Consider the following 18,655-nt stretch of genomic DNA (forward strand, 5'->3'; position numbering starts at 1 on the left):
GTTCTGCCGTTCGCGCTGTGTTGTTGTGTTGCTCCTCTCGAACCACACGTGAGTAGACAGTATCCAAATTTGGAAGTGGATCTTCATCAATAATCTGAGAACGTATGTTGCGGAAGCGAGACTCATCGAGTCCAAAAATAAACTTGTGCACCCGAATCTCCTCTCGTTCTTTCTCTATATCAGTTGCAGCTTCACACGTGCAAGAACGTGTTGTATTGAGATTGTCGAGCTCTTCCCAGAGTTTTGTAAGTCTCCCATAGTAATCAATGATAGTTTGTCCGTTTTGCTGACACGATCCAATTGCATCCCGTAGTTGATGGATCCGAACACCATTCCGGACAGAAAATCTTCTCTGAAGAGTTTCCCAGAGTTTATGAGCATCTGGGACAAACGTGACGGTAGAACGTATCTTAGGATCAATGGACGTCCTTATCCAACCCACAAGCATTGAATTCGTAGCAAGCCATCTAGAGAGATCAGGCTCTGTTGTTGGTTTTGGTAAGGATCCATTAATAAAGCCAAACTTTTGCTTAGCTTGGATTTTAGCTTGGATAGAATTCAAGAGTTCTGTGGACCACTCAGAATAGTTATCACCACGGAGCAGAACGGAGGTGATGAGAGTGCCAAGGTTATCCGACGGATGTAAGTAGTACGGAGAGGAGTTCGGACTAGTAATAGCCGGAGTAGTAGTAGAGATTGTCGTAGAAGTAGTGTATGCCATGTTTACTTAGGAAACACGCTTCGAAAAAAAACTAGGTCAAAGAATCTTATGCTCTGATACCATATAATAGTTTGTAATAGTTTTCTGTGTGTTATTGAGTATGGCCAATGGCCTGTTTATATACAACAAGATCGTCCTAATCAGATACGTAGTCTAAGGGATTACATTTTTATCCAAACATTATTAGGACTTATCTAACTAACATAGTAGTTATCACATTAACTACTAATCAAGGTTTCTTCTCTTTCTCTCTCTCGCTGAGTTTTTTGCTCTGACTGGTGACATACAATATTAAAGTTGATTAGCAGTATGTACTGTAATTCGATGTGATTTGCAGTAAAATTTATGTGGTAAAAACTGTAAATTTATGTGGTAAATTTGCAGTAAAAGTATGAGTTATGATTTTTTTAAAGTAATGACTGGTAACTTTTTTGATGTACAAGTTGCAGTACAATTTTTATAAATAATTAAATTTATAAATAATTAATTATTTATTAAAATAAATTAAACGTTAAACCATTTAAGACAAATAAATAATAATAAAAACTATTTTTATTTTAATATGTATAAAATATAAATTTGACAAAAATAAGTTGCAATATTTATTTTCTATAATATAATTGATTGGTAACCTTTTTGTTATATAAATTATAGTAAATATTATTTCAAATAAATAAAAATTACAAGTATAAAATGATTATCCTTATACAATTTTAATAAGAAAGTATATTACAGAAAATTAATTTCTATTAACTAAACTAATGAAAGATACATAAGCATTTGTATTATATATGTAATAGCAAAAAATCTCATATAAACATACAACTTTATATACAACATAGTTAATAATTTTTATTATAAAATTATTCTGTTGAATCATTTAAATGGAAATAAGAATGCTTATAAAAAGACTAAGAAACAAATAGTTATTAAGTCACCAAAAGTAAACACAAATACCATGTTTCAAAAGATGATAAATTGTTTAAAGTTAAAAAAAAACAAACAACTAAAACACTAACTCAAGTTCTAATACACCCACTTTTCCTTGATGTTGGTTTAGAATTTGATTTAGTGATTTTACAAAGAAGACAACTCAAAAATATAACTCAACTTTACCACATTATAACTCAAACACAAAATCAAAAAGTTATAATTAAATCATGATTGGTAACAATTTTGATTTATACCTCTAACTCAAACTAAATCAAGTATAAATCATGTTACCAATCAAAGCCAAAGCTTTTACGACTTTAGTTTTTGGGGGATCTTTATGGGAGGAAGGCAACCCGAGGAGGGAAGATTTTGTCAGTGGAAAACGACAAAAATGCAGTCGCTAAGAGACACGCGTCCTCCTGTTATTTGCGGAACAATTTCTTAGTTTTTCTTAATTTAATTCACATAAAACTATATTTGTTACAACTTGAATAGGCACATCGGTCATCATCATCAGATAAGTATACAGTCGAAGACTCAAATGAGTTAATGGTGAAAATCTTAAATGCTTAATTAAATCATAAGGATGAAAAATAGTAGGCTTGTTGTACAGATTCAAAGGCTGTTTCACAATTCAAAACTCAAAACTCAAAAGCCCTTTTGTTATTTCTCCACAAGTGTGTATATATAGAATAAATATTGTTCAACAAATATAGAAATGGAACGGATGTGAAATTCTATTTGTTGGTGGAGTTGTCTATTGTTTCCATATACTGTAGTTGATAAAATTTATTGTATTATTCCCTAGAAAATTGTTGCTGATTGCATAATAAATTAACAACGACGTAAAATGAAAGTTATAAGCTTAATTTTAATTTAATTAAGAAGCTAGTTTATACATGAGATTACTACTTACTTCCATAAGTTGTATACATTTCATGTGGTTAATCTGCGAACATGTTCCAAGAAATTACTTAGACAGGTAAGTACCATAAGGTGACACAACGGTAGTGTGGGAAAACAACGAGGCATGGTAAATAATAACATACTGAACAAACCTAAGATTTGTTATTACCATTTACCAAACAGACCAGAAGAGAACTCACCAATCTCTTGATCAATAATCATTGCCAATCAACAAAAGAAACCGATATTTTATTGTAAAAGTTCTCTGCTTTATCAAATAATAACAGCATGATCGCTTGAAACTTTGTTCAAACGGCATTACAAAATTCAGGAAAGTGAGAAGCGTTGATGATTGTGTATATGCTGTCCTGTACAGAACTTATAACTAAAAAAACAGAGCAAGTACCAAACAAAGATCCATCCAAAAAAACTTATAATTTGTGGGGCTAAATCCTTCAAAACAATGGCAAATCAAGAATTTTCAATACTGAAGACATAACAACAGTAAGAAGCTTTGTTGTTTGTTAGGCCCATATTCTTGAGTTCCAGTAGTTCCTTTTAAACTTTACCAGAATGTTACACCATAACAAATAGTTTATTTGTACTTGATCTAAGAGAACCTATCATAGAAACACAAGTCCCATAGACACGATATCATCCAAAGACGCTAAAGGTACTGCAACTTAGCATATATAATCCACAATAATACTTTGGCATTCCATAACAGATTTTGCCAGCAAAAGAAATATAGAAGCACAATCTTAGCTAAGAGAAGCACCAAGCAATGAAGTTAGGTGAGTCAGGTTCAGTTACACCTTTGAATGAAGAGGCCTTATCTTCGCCAGCAGTGTCTCTGCTTCAATTAAACCACCAAAAGGTCCCAAGACTTGTACTTGATAGCTTTCCATCTGTTAATTATGTCACATTTTCATTAAGAAAAAAAAAACTTATTTGAAGTTTCGGACCATGGGGGAAGTTAAGTAAGAGAGAATATTGCAAGTACCTGGGCAGAAAAGGTAGTGCAAAACAATGGAGATGGAGATGATCAACACTGTTAAAAGGTGGCTGGTGAAAACCAAATCTGCGAGCAAGTACAGATGAGGTTAATGCTACCACAAGAAAAAGCCTTACTCGAAATTCATAATTTATTTCATTTTAGTGTTTGTAACCAAGACGATTAACCTATGTAAGGTTTGAGGTGCATCTTTATGCAACAATTCTTTTCCAACACTTAGCATGCAACTTACTGCTCATAAAAACGAACAATCCTTTATACATAAAGAATACAAGAAGAGAAACTGATGTATTTTGTTTTGGGTGAAACCAACCCAATGAGTAGTCTTCATCTCTTCTCTGAAGGTCTCCCACTGTTGGAATGTGTTCTACTGGAATGATCAGGTAGTGCCTGAATCAGAGTTTTAACCTTGATACTATAAATAAGCATAAATCAATACAATTAAAGCGAGAGAACAAAGACAAAACCTCTGAGCGGCGGGCTTGATGTCTTGAAACGCGACGACCTTCTCATCCTGAGAAAATTAAAATTGTAAGAAAACTATTCCATTAGCCATCATACGGCGTGAAGGAGAGAGTGGTGGATGTTGGATTACGTATGATCTGACAGAATATACACGACTGATTCGTTCCCGCCATTTTTCCTCCCTAAATTCTTACGTTTCCGAATTTCAAATCACTGATCAAATCCGAAAATTGGATTTTGACTTAAGCTGTGAACTGGGTTAAATTTGTTCAGACAGAACTGAAACATCTGTGCGAGTACTTCTGTTTTGACCCCGGAAATATTTTATATTCTTATTTAACCCTTAACTTTTGTAACTTACGATTTAGTACAATCTATTTCAATAATTAGCTTTTAATTGTGCTTATTTTAAGAATTCTGGTGTTCATTTGCTATGAATATTAATAGTACTAGGGACTTAAATACACAGTCACACATCAATAATGTACATCATAACTTGAGAATCAAAATTCATAAAAAAGTTGGGATAGTATTGGACTCTTGAAAAGTTGTGTCCGCTTAGTAAGTGTTCTTTTTAACTGACTGGAGAGCCATATTACTTTACAGACTTGAAAGCGGGCTTCCTTGGCAGAATTATCAGATTCTGGTAAATGTTGCTATTTGGATTGGTCACTTAACTTTGTCAAAGATTCAATAAAGTTTGTTAACACACGATAGCCTGATTTGCTTTCTGAAGGAAAGACAGGATTCTACTTGATTCTGTCCTGTCAAAAGATGCAGTGGTAATGCCATCCATATAAAGGAGTCTTGAGAGGTTGTGCAATGTATCTTCCCGTAAGTACTCTTATCAGTTCTTATCAATTCTAAAACAGATACGTCGTCTTCTTATATATTCATGAATTGGCTTATATAGTGCAGGATCATGCTCTGGTGAATATAACCTTAGGGGGATGTGGTGATCTACCTTCAGGTAAAGATAGTTCTTGTTTGCCCTTCTTTATTTGGCAGTGTGGAGATTAACGTTATGATTGTTCCTTTTCGTGGTACATTTTCTGAAACTTAGCATTGAGTTCAGAGTCATGGAGTTTGACTTCTCCAAGCACATCCCAGCTGATAAGTGAAGTTGAAGTCATGTTGTTGAACCGGGGAACGGAAAACAGCATTATATGCCCTTCACGGAATACACTATGAACACACTATCCCGGGTATCCCCTAAATTACCCGCGTGAAGTCTCTGGCTTGCTAACGCTATGATGCAAGCGGTGGATCATTAGTTTAGACGATATATATTATTTTCTTATTATGGCTAATTAACGAAAACCGATATGTGGAGAAATTACATCGATTACTGGGCCTAGTAAATCCCAATAATTTATTTTTTGCAAAAACAATTCATACTGGTAACTTCTACCGAAGTATTAAAAAGAGAGTAACAATCATTCACAATTCAATCTGAAAGAGTGATGTTTTGGATTGATATGAAGATTATGTCACTTGAGATTCAACTATTCCAGAAACATATATGAAACTTTTATATGAAAAATCTATAGTTATCTATACGTAAAATAGATGTGTGTTAGTTTACTTTGGATCTCTTTATTGGTGTATTACTTTTCTACATTTATTTTACTAGTTCTCATTGTTAAAAACTATTTTCCTAAGAAACTTAATAATGCAATCTAGCTTTTAAAAAAATGTGACCTGAAAAAAAAAACTGTTTTTTTCTTTCATCGATTTTGGGATGAGAGATCAAGAGTTTAGAGCCATAAAAATTAAACTAGCCTAACAAACAGTCAGTAGTCATACTCATATATACCAGATTGAATCCATCTATATAAGTATAGCAGTTTCTATGTATCAACTTTCACTAACTCGTTTCTTTCGCTATTACTGTTAGTCACATATCGGAGAGTGACAAAGAGAAAGATGCTGCTTAAACACAAGAGTAGACCGATAAGATTCCGCCCAGAAAAATGATTTGAAATCCAAAAAAGAAAAAAAACGACGAAGGAATTGAAGAAACCATAACAACCCTACAAAACATACATATTGGTATTGTTCTTAGGTTTCGTACCATTACACTAAATGCAAATAATCTCACTTTCTTTAACTAGTGTAATACATCACCAAAGCTAAACCGGCGTGTTAAACCAAAGGAATTAGAATCTGGTTTTTAGTGTACAAGATTACAAGATGAGTATACGACACAATTGTACATCAGATACATCATCAGACTAATCACATCCAGTATCATTCTTTTGGTTTTAAGCATAGTTATACGCACATATCATAATCTATTATATTTTTCTTAAATTCACATAAGAATCTAATTATTTTATAACAGTTTTATTTGGTAATGAAAACGTGGTGCAAAAAAAAACGTGATACGCCACTAATGTACAAACTACAACTAACTATCAATAATAATATCAAAATGTAGAGAATGAGCGAATCATGTGGGAATTTCTAAACCACGCAGAGGTGATGATATTTTTTGTTGCGTTCCCTTCTGTGGTTACCAGCTTAGAGAGGCTACGATAACGCTAACGTCCCCCTCCACTGAAATTGCGATATGAAAGAAAATAATAATTTGGAGATCATAACAGTGGATGACGAAAATAGAAGTAAGGAAGCAGTATCAGTAAAAAAGTGATAAGGCATCACAGTAAAAAATATTAAGAAGAATGTCAATAAAAGGGACATGAAAGAAAGAAAATTAAGCTATCACTTCTACTCTCTCGAGCTTCAGCTTTTAGAGCAACAATGTCTCTATATCTGAAGCCCTTCCTCTTCCTATACGACTCCACTCTTAGCCTCCTCCTACTTCTTGTAATTATATATAACTCTCTCTCGCTCTTTTTTTATATATGTGTTCTTTATTAGTTGACGATAAACTAATTAATAGTCATTTTTCTTGTATGAATTAGTTCAATGGATGGAGCCTTGAAGATCCAGCAGCTGCCCACGAGAGGCTTGAAGCAGACAACAATGCTGCAGAATCTGAATGGATGCAAATCCAATATTTGTGGAGAAAAACGAGAAGTCTTGTGCTTCTTCCCGTTTTCAAGGGTTTGGTGATTATGTGTTTGGTTTTATCCATCATAGTGTTCTTCGAGAGTTTTTACATGAACATTGTGATATTCTTCGGTAAGTTATTACGACGTAAACCGGAGAAACTGTACAAATGGGAGGCCATGCAAGAAGATGTCGAGGCTGGATCCGAAAACTACCCAAAGGTTCTTGTCCAAATACCAATGTACAATGAAAAAGAGGTATATATATTTATATACGTGTTTAACCTTCTCACTATAAAATAATGAGAAGTAACGATGGTTTAAAGCATACTGTCTCTTAATACTTGTAGGTCTTTCAAATATCTATAGCGGCAGTGTGCAGTTTATTATGGCCATCGAGCCGTCTTGTAATTCAAGTTGTAGATGATTCCACCGATCCTGTCGTAAGGGTATGTAGCTTGTTAAAATATAAAATAATACTATATTATTAATATTATTATATAAATGTCATAAGCAAGATTCTACACTGTTCTGAGTGGCTGTTCACAATAATTCCAACCACAATACTAAATATAATATTAAAATATTTAACGTTTTGTTTTATTGGTATCTTTAGACACACCACTTGATTATATATTGAATATAAAACTATAATCATTAAATTAAAATAATAAAAAGTATATTACATCATACTTATTTCAAATCTAGTATAGCTTAAATATAAAATTACAATTGATTAATTATGCAAAATATTAATTAGTATAAAAATTCTACAAATTTATATTTATATTTATTTATAAATTTTAAATATAAATAAATATTAAATATATTATATTTTAATTAAAATAAATTACAATCCCCTATATATTATTTGAGAAGCATTGCAACATTTTTTGTAGCCACGTGTCATCACTAGAATGATTCTTAGAATCCTTAGAGAAATAGGTTGGTTCATCTAAATATATAATAGTTTTTTATTAAACCACAATAAATACATTATTAATGTGCTTAATTATTTTTTTAAATAAGATTACGGAATTGCATAATGTGGCTAAAGTATATATGACAATTAATAATTTTGAATAATAAAGATTTGATAAAAATAAATGTGTATTATAATTATATTTTTTTAATTTTAAGCTATTAAAATAAATTAAACAATCATAGTAATCATATAATAAAAATTAAAAAAAATATTTATATATTATATTTTGAATTTTTAAAAACGAGTATAAATTACTAAAACTGTTAAAAGTTTCACATTCAAATTTTGTGATCTATGATTTAAAAATTTTGTTATGACATGATACAAATAATTAAAAAATAATATAAGTTGAAAGTCTCATTTAATAAGTATCAAAAATAAAAGATATATAAATATATGTATTATTTTAAATTAAACTATATGCCATATAAAATACATAAATATCTTAATTTTGAAATTTACTTTGAACATTTTTTTGATAAAAAAATTGAAAAGATATTGACAACTTAATTTTTTAAAATATTAAAAATTACTTAAACCATTAATCCCACAGTGAAAATTTTGTTATTACTAATTTAGACTTTTTGCTATAACATATACAAATGATAAAAAACAATATGAGCAAAAAGCATCATCTAATAAATATTAATATTAAAATATACCATATATATGTTACTATCATTTAAATTTAATTATATATCATATCAAATAGAAAAAATATTTTTTCGATTTATAAAATTTATTTATATGTTCGTACCAATTTAATTATATAAATAGTAGATAATGACTTTTTAATTATTTAATATATATTTATTATTTCATAATATGTTATAAACATATAATATATAAAATAATTTATATATATACTGTTCATCCCGTGCAAAGCGCGGATCTTAACCTAGTAATATAATATTAGTGTTATTAATATGGCACACCATTTAGTGTAAAACACTAACCCCATCCATAATACAGTGAAACAAAAATATAGTGTCGTATTTATTGTTCCATTGGAAAATATCCAAAACTATATAATTTTACTGCTAGAAGTTGTCCTTAGTAAAGGTTCGTAAACATATATTCAATATTTGTGTTTTTGTCTAGATTCCATTAGTATATAACTATTTATTAAATAACAAAAATATAGAAATAAGTTATTAATGTATATTTAGTATAATATTATTTTAATTAAATAAAGTAATACTGAGAAAGATTTTTCGATTAATTTATATTTAATAAGTCAGCCGCTAAAACCTCTTTGACAATTAAATTATGGCCTCGCAATTTATGAACAAAATTATGTTTTTCTTTTTATTTTCTTCTTATATTGAAAAAAAACTATTTAAAATTTTTAAAATATTTTCTTTATATACTAGTATACATTGTGTTTCTCACAGATTTCACTCAAAATTTCTAGGATGTCGCATCTAAAATTAAAGAAGATGTAAGAATATATATAAAATATATGAGAATTCACACATTAGCAAAAAAATAATATATATGTGAATTCACACATTATCAATTAGTTTTTGAAATGAGAACTGTTAAACTTAACAAAAATGGTTATCCTTTTCCTATAATTTAAATATTGTTAACTCAGAAAAGAAACATATGCTAAAAAAATTCGGATTACAGGAAGGTGTGGACATAGAGATTGCAAAATGGCAAAGCCAAGGCATAAACATAAGGTGTGAAAGAAGAGATAACAGGAATGGCTACAAAGCTGGAGCTATGAAAGAAGCTCTTACGCATAACTACGTCAAGCAATGCGACTTTGTGGCCGTCTTCGATGCTGATTTCCAACCCGATCCTGATTACCTCGCCCGCACCATCCCGTTTCTCGTCCACAACCCTGATGTTGCTCTCGTTCAAGCCCGATGGATATTTGGTATGTTTGCATTATTATGCATTATCCATTGATTTTTAAAACAAAGGTTAATGATTTTCCGTATTCAATGATACCGGATGGCGATTTTCTTGCAGTGAACGCAAACAAATGCTTAATGACGAGGATGCAAGAGATGTCCCTCAACTACCATTTCAAGGTGGAACAAGAATCAGGGTTTACTAGACATGCTTTCTTCGGTTTTAATGGTACAATTTAACCTCCAAGCATATTCACAACAATATAATTTAACTAGGATAAGGCCCGCGCCTTGCGCGGGATTAAGTTATTATTTTTATTATATTTTGGAGAATGAAACAATAGTTTGGCTTCATTTGGAGTACGGGTGTTCAATCCGGATATCGGGTTGGTTTCGGTTCGGTTCGGTTTTTTCGGTATTTGGTTAGTAAAATATAACTATTATACTAAATTCATATTTACTTTGACTTTATTCCTTCACATACTTTTGAAAGATTTTAACTGGACGACTAAATTGATCAGCCAATCTTGTTGCTTTAAATCATTAGTGTTTATATATATATATATATATATATATATATATATATATATATATTATTTAGTTTGAATATTTATTAAATAAAAATTCATATGCGTTATATTTTATGATCATTTGTAACTTATTATAACAAAAAAATAATCTATTGATCACAAAATTTTCAGAGTGGGAATATTCAAATTTAATAATATATAGACGTTTTGAAAAATTCAAATATAACATATAAGAAAAAATATAAATGTTTAGTATATATTTAATGTGATTTTTTAATATCTTTCAATAATATAAAATTAAAAAAAAAGAACTAAGATACCAAAATTGTTATCAAATATTTATTATTCATAATAATTAATTTTCATATATACGTTAATCATATTAGGTAATTTCGTAGATTCTAATTAAGGAAAGTGCAAAAACATTTTTGGTAGATTATTTATCAATTCGATAGTTAGTTTAATAAAAAATATAATGTAAGTCAAGATGGACCAACCTATTTTTCTAAGAATAGTATATTTTATATAGTCATTTATTAAATGAGAATTTATAATCATACAGTTCTATGATCATTCGTATCATTTTATAACTGAATATTTAAATCATCGATAACAAAATTTTCAATGTGAAATCTTTAATAAGTTTATAATTTATAAATGCTTTTGAAAATTCATTGAAAGTTTTAATATTAAAATATTTATGTAATCTTATGGTATATAGTATAATCTATATATATATATAAATATATATGTTTTATTATTAAATGATATTTTTTACTCATATGGTTTTAAAATAATGTGTATCTTCTTATAATATTAAATAAAAGTTCATATTAATACAATTTTATGATCATTTGTAACTTATTATGACAAAAAAAAAATCTATTGATCACAAAATTTTCAGAGTGGGGATCTTCAAATTTCTAATAATTTATAGACGTTTTAAAAAATTCAAAATATAACATATAAGAAAAATTATAAATGTTTTTATTATATATTTAATGTGATTTTTAAATATATTTTAATAATATAAAATTAAAAAAAGAACTAAGATACAAAAATTGTTATCAAATATTTATTATTCATTATAATTAATTTTCACATATACGTTAATCATATTAGGTAATTTCGTAGCTTTTATTTAAGGAAAGTGCAAAACATTTTTTAGTACGTTATTTATCAATTCGATAGTTAGTTTATTAAAAAGTGTAATATAAGTTAAGATAGACCAACCTATTTTTCTAGGAATAGTATATTTTGTATAGTTATTTATTAAATAAGAATTTATAATCATACGGTTCTATGATCGTTCATATCGTTTTATAACAAAATATTTAAATCATCGATAACAAAATTTTCAATCTGAAATCTTTAATAAGTTTATAATTTATAAATGTTCTTGAAAATTCATTGAAAGTTTTAATATTAAAATATTTATGTAATCTTATGGTATATAGTGTTTAATATATATATATATATATATTTATTTTATTATTAAATGATATTTTTTACTCATATGGTTTTAAAATCATGTGTATCTTCTTATAATAAAAATGTTAAACCATTGATCATTAATTTTTAACATAATAATTTTAATAGTTTTAGTCATTTATTGTCGTTTTTAAAAATTCAAAATATAACATATACGAAAAAATCTAAATTTTATTTTTATAGCTAATTTGATTGTTTAATTTATTTTAATAATATAAAATTAAACAAAAAATGATGGAGGAGATATACATTGTTATCAAATCTTTATTATTAAACTCATTAATTGTCATATATATATTAGTCATTTATGGTAATTCCGTAGGTTTTATTTAAGGAAAGAAAATATCATATCATATCATTATATCATATAGTTTGACCAACTTATATATCTAACAACATATAAAAATCGAATGTGGACCTACTTATTTTTCAATTGAATGTAATTGACTATCTAACTGAGTGCCACCTATGCATTAGGGCCTCTTTTAATTAATACAAAATTGAGGTTATATCTTTTCAAATGTTCCTCAATTAATATATAAGGGATTGATTTAGGAAAAATATTTGATAACATTCAGTTAAACACAAGGGTATACGTTAGTTTTCAATTCGTTATATATATGTTGAAAGTCAACAGCCTTCACATAGTATAAAAACAAAAATGATTACCATCTCATGGGAAAGAGCATAACATATATAAAACAAAAAGGGATCTAAATATGTAATAGCAAAAGGATAATATAACTACAGGAACCGCCGGTGTATGGAGAATATCGGCAATGGACGCTGCGGGAGGATGGAAATCAAGGACAACTGTAGAAGACATGGACTTGGCCGTTCGCGTTGGCCTTCATGGCTGGAAATTTGTTTACCTCAACGACCTCACGGTAACACATTTTTGTAAAAAAAAATCGAGTTATTACCTAGTAACCACATTTATAAATTAACAAACACATCTATCGGTCCGGTAAACACGTTTTATATATTAAAAGTTAGGTAATAACTACAAAAAAATAGTTACAGAATATGAAAATTATATTTAAGAATCGTACACACCCAATAAATGCTAGTTTTGGGGTGGTATGCAGGTGAGGAACGAGCTTCCAAGCAAATTCAAGGCCTACAGATTCCAGCAGCATAGGTGGTCATGTGGTCCGGCGAATCTATTCAGAAAAATGACAATGGAGATCATTTACAACAAGGTCTTTTTTTGTCACTATGCTTCATTTGATCCCCACTTGACTGTGACTGATTGGTCCCGGTTTATTCCGTCTCTAGTTTGAATAGAACCCCGATAGTAATAAGCAGGGTGACTTGTTTGAACTAGTGGGACCAAATTAAACAAACACGTTTCGGTGCTTGATTGATTAAGCTCTCGTTGTCTCTAGGTGGGACACGGCAGTGTGATATGTACGGTGCCTTTTTATTAACTTAAAATGTGTTTTTTGTGTCGATTTCAAAATGTTTCCATTTTACTACGGTTTGATCCAAACTTAGATTTTCGTTTCGTTTCACTCGGTTTTCAACAAAGTTTTTAGTTTGGATCTGTTTTGATTTGATTTCTTTGGTTTTCCGACATTTTTATGAAATATAATGAAATCTGAAGTACCATTTTTATTTTTAAAAATTGTTTTTGAGTTCCTTTTTCATTTTCTAAAAACATCTAAAGCATTTTATTATGTTTGTTTAGGTCAATTAGTTTGTTTTGTTAGCACCCTTATTTTCTCTGTGGAGCATGATCAAAAACTAACTGAAAACAAATGCATGTTTTGGAACACAGAGAGTATCAATATGGAAGAAGTTCTATGTGATCTACAGTTTTTTCTTCGTAAGGAAAGTGGCAGTACACTTCTTGACATTCTTCTTCTACTGTATAATTGTACCAACAAGTGTCTTCTTCCCTGAAATCCACATTCCATTGTGGTCTACCATCTATGTTCCCTCTATGATCTCCATCTTCCACACCATGGCAACTCCCAGGTACCTATCCATAATGTAATCAGTCATCAAGAGTAATCTGTCTTATGACTTCAACTTAATGCACGTATATATATAACTTTGGTCCAACTAGATCCTTCTACCTCGTGATAATCTGGATCTTGTTCGAGAATGTAATGGCTATGCATCGAACCAAAGGAACTTGGATTGGCCTACTTGAAGGAGGACGAGTGAACGAATGGGTTGTGACTGAGAAATTAGGAGATGCTTTGAAGAATAAGTTACTATCTAAGGTCGTCCAAAAAAAATCTTATTATGAAAGGTGAGGGAAGAAAATGAAAACCTACATTTTTGTTATTGAAAGTTGCATAATATTGGAGAACATTGAGACTCAGTCTCCGTGATCTTAGGCTCGCTTCTTTGGGAAAATTTCTTAGTACACTTGTAGATCTGTAGAAGTAGATTTTCCCGTCAAGTAGCGTTTTGTTTTTGAATAAATGTTAAATTTATTCAATCAAAAAACTTTTTTTACAACTTGTTCACCAAATACAAATAACATTATATTAACAATAACTTGTGTTTTTTTTGTTGCAGAGTGAATTCAAAGGAAGTGATGGTGGGCATATACATACTAGGATGTGCATTATATGGTGTGATCAATGGCCACACATGGTTGCACTTCTATCTTTTTCTTCAGGCCACTGCCTTTTTCGTTTCTGGTTTTGGTTATATCGGAACCTAAGAACTTTCCCCATTGTTTAATCACCACATGAATTGTGTCCGTGCATCATTTATTTTTTTAGTGTTAAAACGAATAAGATGTTTTGTATGAATGTATACTATAACATCATCACTTCTATCCTTTATTTGAAAGTCCATATATTAATTCAACTATTACCCACTAAACTTTCGGTTACTGTTCTTTTTCTTTTGCATAATAAACAAAGAAGCTAAAAATGCAATCAGAAATTGGATTAGTCTTTAAAATAATATCTAATTGTGATAATTGTGTTATGTTGAGTTAATAATCCTTCCGTTTCATAAATAATGTCATTTTGATATTTTTCACACATATTAAACAATGATTGAAATGCATTAAAATTCTTATTAATTACATATATTCAACTAATAGTATTTGAGATAAATAAAATTATTTATAAAATAGATCCATTTGTAATTAATTTTAAGCTGAAAGTTGTATTAAAATTTTAAAATGACACTCTTTTTGTAACAAAAAAAATGATAAAATGACACTTAATATAAAACAGAAGGAGTAGTAAATTTCGATTTTCATTCATTTAATTACCTTTTATATATATATATTTTTTTAAAGTAATAAATATTTATTTTCTACCAATTAATAAATTATAAATGATTTTGATTTTCTTTCAGCTAACCACATACACTGATATTGGAAGATTATGTACTGTAGTAACTGTACTAGTAATGGTTGTTATGGCTGGTGTGACTTGTGAGCACATACATCATAATGGGCCAGGTTTAATTTAACTTAGCGGCCTTAATGAGTGACAAGGATTTTCAAATGAGACTCATAAAAGCCCACTGAGCTTTGTCCAGATTCACCAGACACGGTTTCGTTTTGAAGCGAATAGACTCTTCTGCAGATGTCCCCGCACTTTTAGTGGGCTTTAATGTATTACATATGATATTTGTCAAAAGTCAAAACATTTGTAAATATTAGATTCTGGATAAAAAAATTTCCAAACTCTTTTTATGTGAACATGATACTTTTGTTAATTTAGTAGCTCTAAAATGAAAAATAAAGTAACAAGGAAGTTGGGTCAGATTTTGTTGATCGATCCATTGGGCCCACAGCATAGAGAGCAAAAGGGTATACCACATGGCACAAACCACATGCCCTGATAAGACCAACGAAAAGTAATTTACCAGAATACCCCTAATCTCACGGTTTTGTTCAGGCAAGTATTATGAAACCTCTTTCCCTCTTATTTTTCTTTTTAAAAATTCTCTCAAGTTAAGCTTATATACTCACAAAACTCTTCATCTTTATTACGGGGTGGATCCGTCAGTGGATATATGTTTATTTAACTGTGAAAGTCAGGTAACGGTAAACATGCAGAAACGTGATTTCTAAAGATGGATCATGGATATTTGTGTAATAAATAAGCAAGTTACTAAATGGTGCCCATAGAAAAAAAAAGGTGTTGCGCTTTTTTTTTTGTCAAGAAAACAAGAACATAAATGGTTTTGAATATGTCTGTATTGGTGGTATAAAACAACCACTACAGAGACTTACAGATGCAGCTGGCGACACATACTATATCACATGACCACAAATAAATTAGGAAATAAAGAACCAAACAGAATAAAGTAAACTATATAACTGTTGTTAGAAATTTTATTAAGTGAATGTAGACCCGATTTATCAAAAACCTTATAATATAGTATCTGATTCAGAGATGAAATAACTATTCACTGAATTTTGTGTGAAATATATCAGTGTTTTCGGGTTTAGATATCTCACTTATCGAGATATTTGAATGTCCTCGATCTGATTGATATTTTTGATGTTTTAAGTATCTACCACACAGTACTAGATGTTCCAACAAAGAGATGATATACGTGACAAAGAATAAAGTTTACATTATTATTAAGGCTAGGCAGCCAGCAGCCTAGCATCACACTTGTGTCATAAAAATATGCAGTTTGAATTAAATAGTTTCTTTAAAACACGTTAAACAATGTCAAAAGATCTAAGATTCAAAGATCATGCAAAAGAATCATCTCAAGAAATCCAAATATCAAAAACAATGTAACATAGATCCAACCATATATTATATCATCCAATCACCCTAAGAAAAGAAGAAGAAATCTAGAAACATAGCTTGTTTCTTGGGGTTTGCTTCTGTCTTACATCAAAAGTACATTGTTCTGATAAAGACCATCTAAAGATTCCAAAACCAGTAAAATGGTTTCTAGTTTAAAAAAAAATAATGATCTTGAAGAAAAGCCAAATCAACAAAGATGCTTTAGTTTTTGTATCATCTCTGCAAACCTCAACTGTTTTATATGGCCGAGACAACGGCGACAACGTCGCTTTCTTGCGGCGGAGGAAGATTCAGATCTAACATACAGCGGCGGAGCTCCGGGACATGTCTCTTTTCCGGCTTCATCTCTTCCGCTTTGATAATGGGTTTCTCCAGCTTAACCTCCCTTGAATCTCTCGAGAGCATCATCAAACACATGGCTAAATCCTGCTCCGGAGAACCGTCGGAGACAGAGCTCGCCGGCTCTGGCGACTCGTTGGAGTTACTTTTACTCCTCTTCGTCTGCTTCTTTCCAGACTCGGACGAGTTCTCAAACACTCTCTTCTTACTCCTTGTCTTCTTCTTGTTCTTCTTAGAAACATCTGCTCTGCCCTGTTTACGAACCGGGTCCACTGACTCAGGTTCGGTCTCAGTCTCGCTGTTGTAAACGATGGACGACTCAGGATCCGGGTTAAAGACCCGGCAGCTCTTCCTCGGGTTCTCTCGCAACCCGTAGGCCAGAGTTTTACCGTCCGAGGAAGACGAAGAGGAATAAACCGAGTCACCGAGGAGCTTCTTCCGAGTGGGCGTGTGCGATGAGACCAAGTGGGACTTCATGTGACCACCAAGTGCTCTGCCATTACAGAAACTTTTGGAACAGAGCTTGCATTTGTGCTTCTGCATTTTCCAAAGAAAACAAGAACAGAACAGAGAAACCTTAAGAAGACTTTTAAGTTTCTTCTGTGTCCCAGTTTTTGCTTAAAGAGACTCTGATGTAGTAGAGAAGAGAGAGAGACAGAGACAGAGAAGTTAATAAGAGTAGGTAACAAGCATTCCTATCTTTTTCACAAACCCCCAAAACTAACAATTATGACTTTTTGGTCCATACGATAAAACTACTACTACTACTAATGATATATACGTAAAGATAACTCCTTTTAGTTAGTTTTAGTATAACATTTAAGAGAAAAACTATACTCCCTCCGTTTTATAATGTAAGTAGTTTTGGCTAAAAGCACAAAGATTAAGAAAATTATTATGTTTTAAAAAGTATTGTATATTAAATAGGTTAGATATAACTTAACCAATCAAAAATAAGTTTATTTAATTTGATTGGTCACACTATACTCAATAAATGTAAAAGTTACCTAGAAATATGAAAACTACTTACATTTTGAAACAAAAAAATTTCCCTAAAACTACTTACAATATGAAACGTAAGGAGTACTATTTTTAATTCGACTGACAACGATAACCACCGAGCATTGTAGAATCTCGAATTAATCCGTGAAAAAATTCTACATATTGTTACAAAAACAACTAAAAATGATTAATTGTTTATTAAAGAATGCAAAATTGTTTAAAAGATAGAAGAAAGGAGACAACAAAGCACAAAAAGAAAGTTGTTGCTTTGCCTTTTATTGACTAGACACTTCTCCAGTGCGTAGATGAGATTAGAAGCTTAATAAAGGACTAGGTTAAGACCCGCGCCTTGCGCGGGATGAACATTATATATATATATTATTTTATATATTATATGTTTCTAACATATTATGAAATAATAAATATATATTTAATAATTAAAAAGTCACTACCTATTACTTATATAATTAAATTGGTGCGAAGATATAAATAAAAGTTTATTAATCTAAAAAATATTTTTTTCTATTTGATATGGTATATAATTAAATTTAAGTGATAGTAACATATATATATAGTATATTTTAATATTAATATTTATTAAATGATACTTTCTACTCATATGTTTTTTTGTATTTGTTATAGCA

General features: G+C 30.3%; 2 protein-coding genes and 1 long non-coding RNA gene across 3 annotated transcripts; 1 reads left to right on the plus strand and 2 right to left on the minus strand.

Moving 5' to 3' along the window:
- Window positions 1-2,788: 2,788 nt before the first annotated feature.
- LOC106444412 lies at window positions 2,789-4,886 on the minus strand. The gene is made up of 2 exons (XR_007338410.1): window positions 3,564-4,886; window positions 2,789-3,468 (listed from the first exon to the last, which is right to left on the minus strand). It is a non-coding gene; the product is annotated as an uncharacterized LOC106444412 (long non-coding RNA).
- Window positions 4,887-6,609: 1,723 nt separating this feature from the next.
- On the plus strand, window positions 6,610-14,726 carry LOC106440277 (probable glucomannan 4-beta-mannosyltransferase 1). The gene is made up of 10 exons (XM_013881900.3): window positions 6,610-6,869; window positions 6,968-7,312; window positions 7,405-7,503; window positions 9,672-9,924; window positions 10,020-10,130; window positions 12,673-12,809; window positions 13,011-13,124; window positions 13,703-13,902; window positions 13,994-14,182; window positions 14,455-14,726. The coding sequence occupies exons 1-10, from the start codon at window positions 6,804-6,806 to the stop codon at window positions 14,600-14,602; spliced, it is 1,662 nt and encodes a 553-aa protein (XP_013737354.2). The 5' UTR covers window positions 6,610-6,803; the 3' UTR covers window positions 14,603-14,726.
- A 1,896-nt stretch (window positions 14,727-16,622) lies between these two features.
- LOC106444411 (zinc finger protein ZAT1) lies at window positions 16,623-17,773 on the minus strand. Its single transcript, XM_013885884.3, has one exon. It carries the CDS (start codon window positions 17,550-17,552, stop codon window positions 16,908-16,910), a length of 645 nt encoding a protein of 214 aa, XP_013741338.1. The 5' UTR covers window positions 17,553-17,773; the 3' UTR covers window positions 16,623-16,907.
- Between the last annotated feature and the right edge of the window lie 882 nt (window positions 17,774-18,655).

The sequence above is a fragment of the Brassica napus genome, chromosome A3 (assembly GCF_020379485.1).
Source record: "Brassica napus cultivar Da-Ae chromosome A3, Da-Ae, whole genome shotgun sequence".
NCBI classification, from domain to species: Eukaryota; Viridiplantae; Streptophyta; class Magnoliopsida; order Brassicales; family Brassicaceae; genus Brassica; species Brassica napus.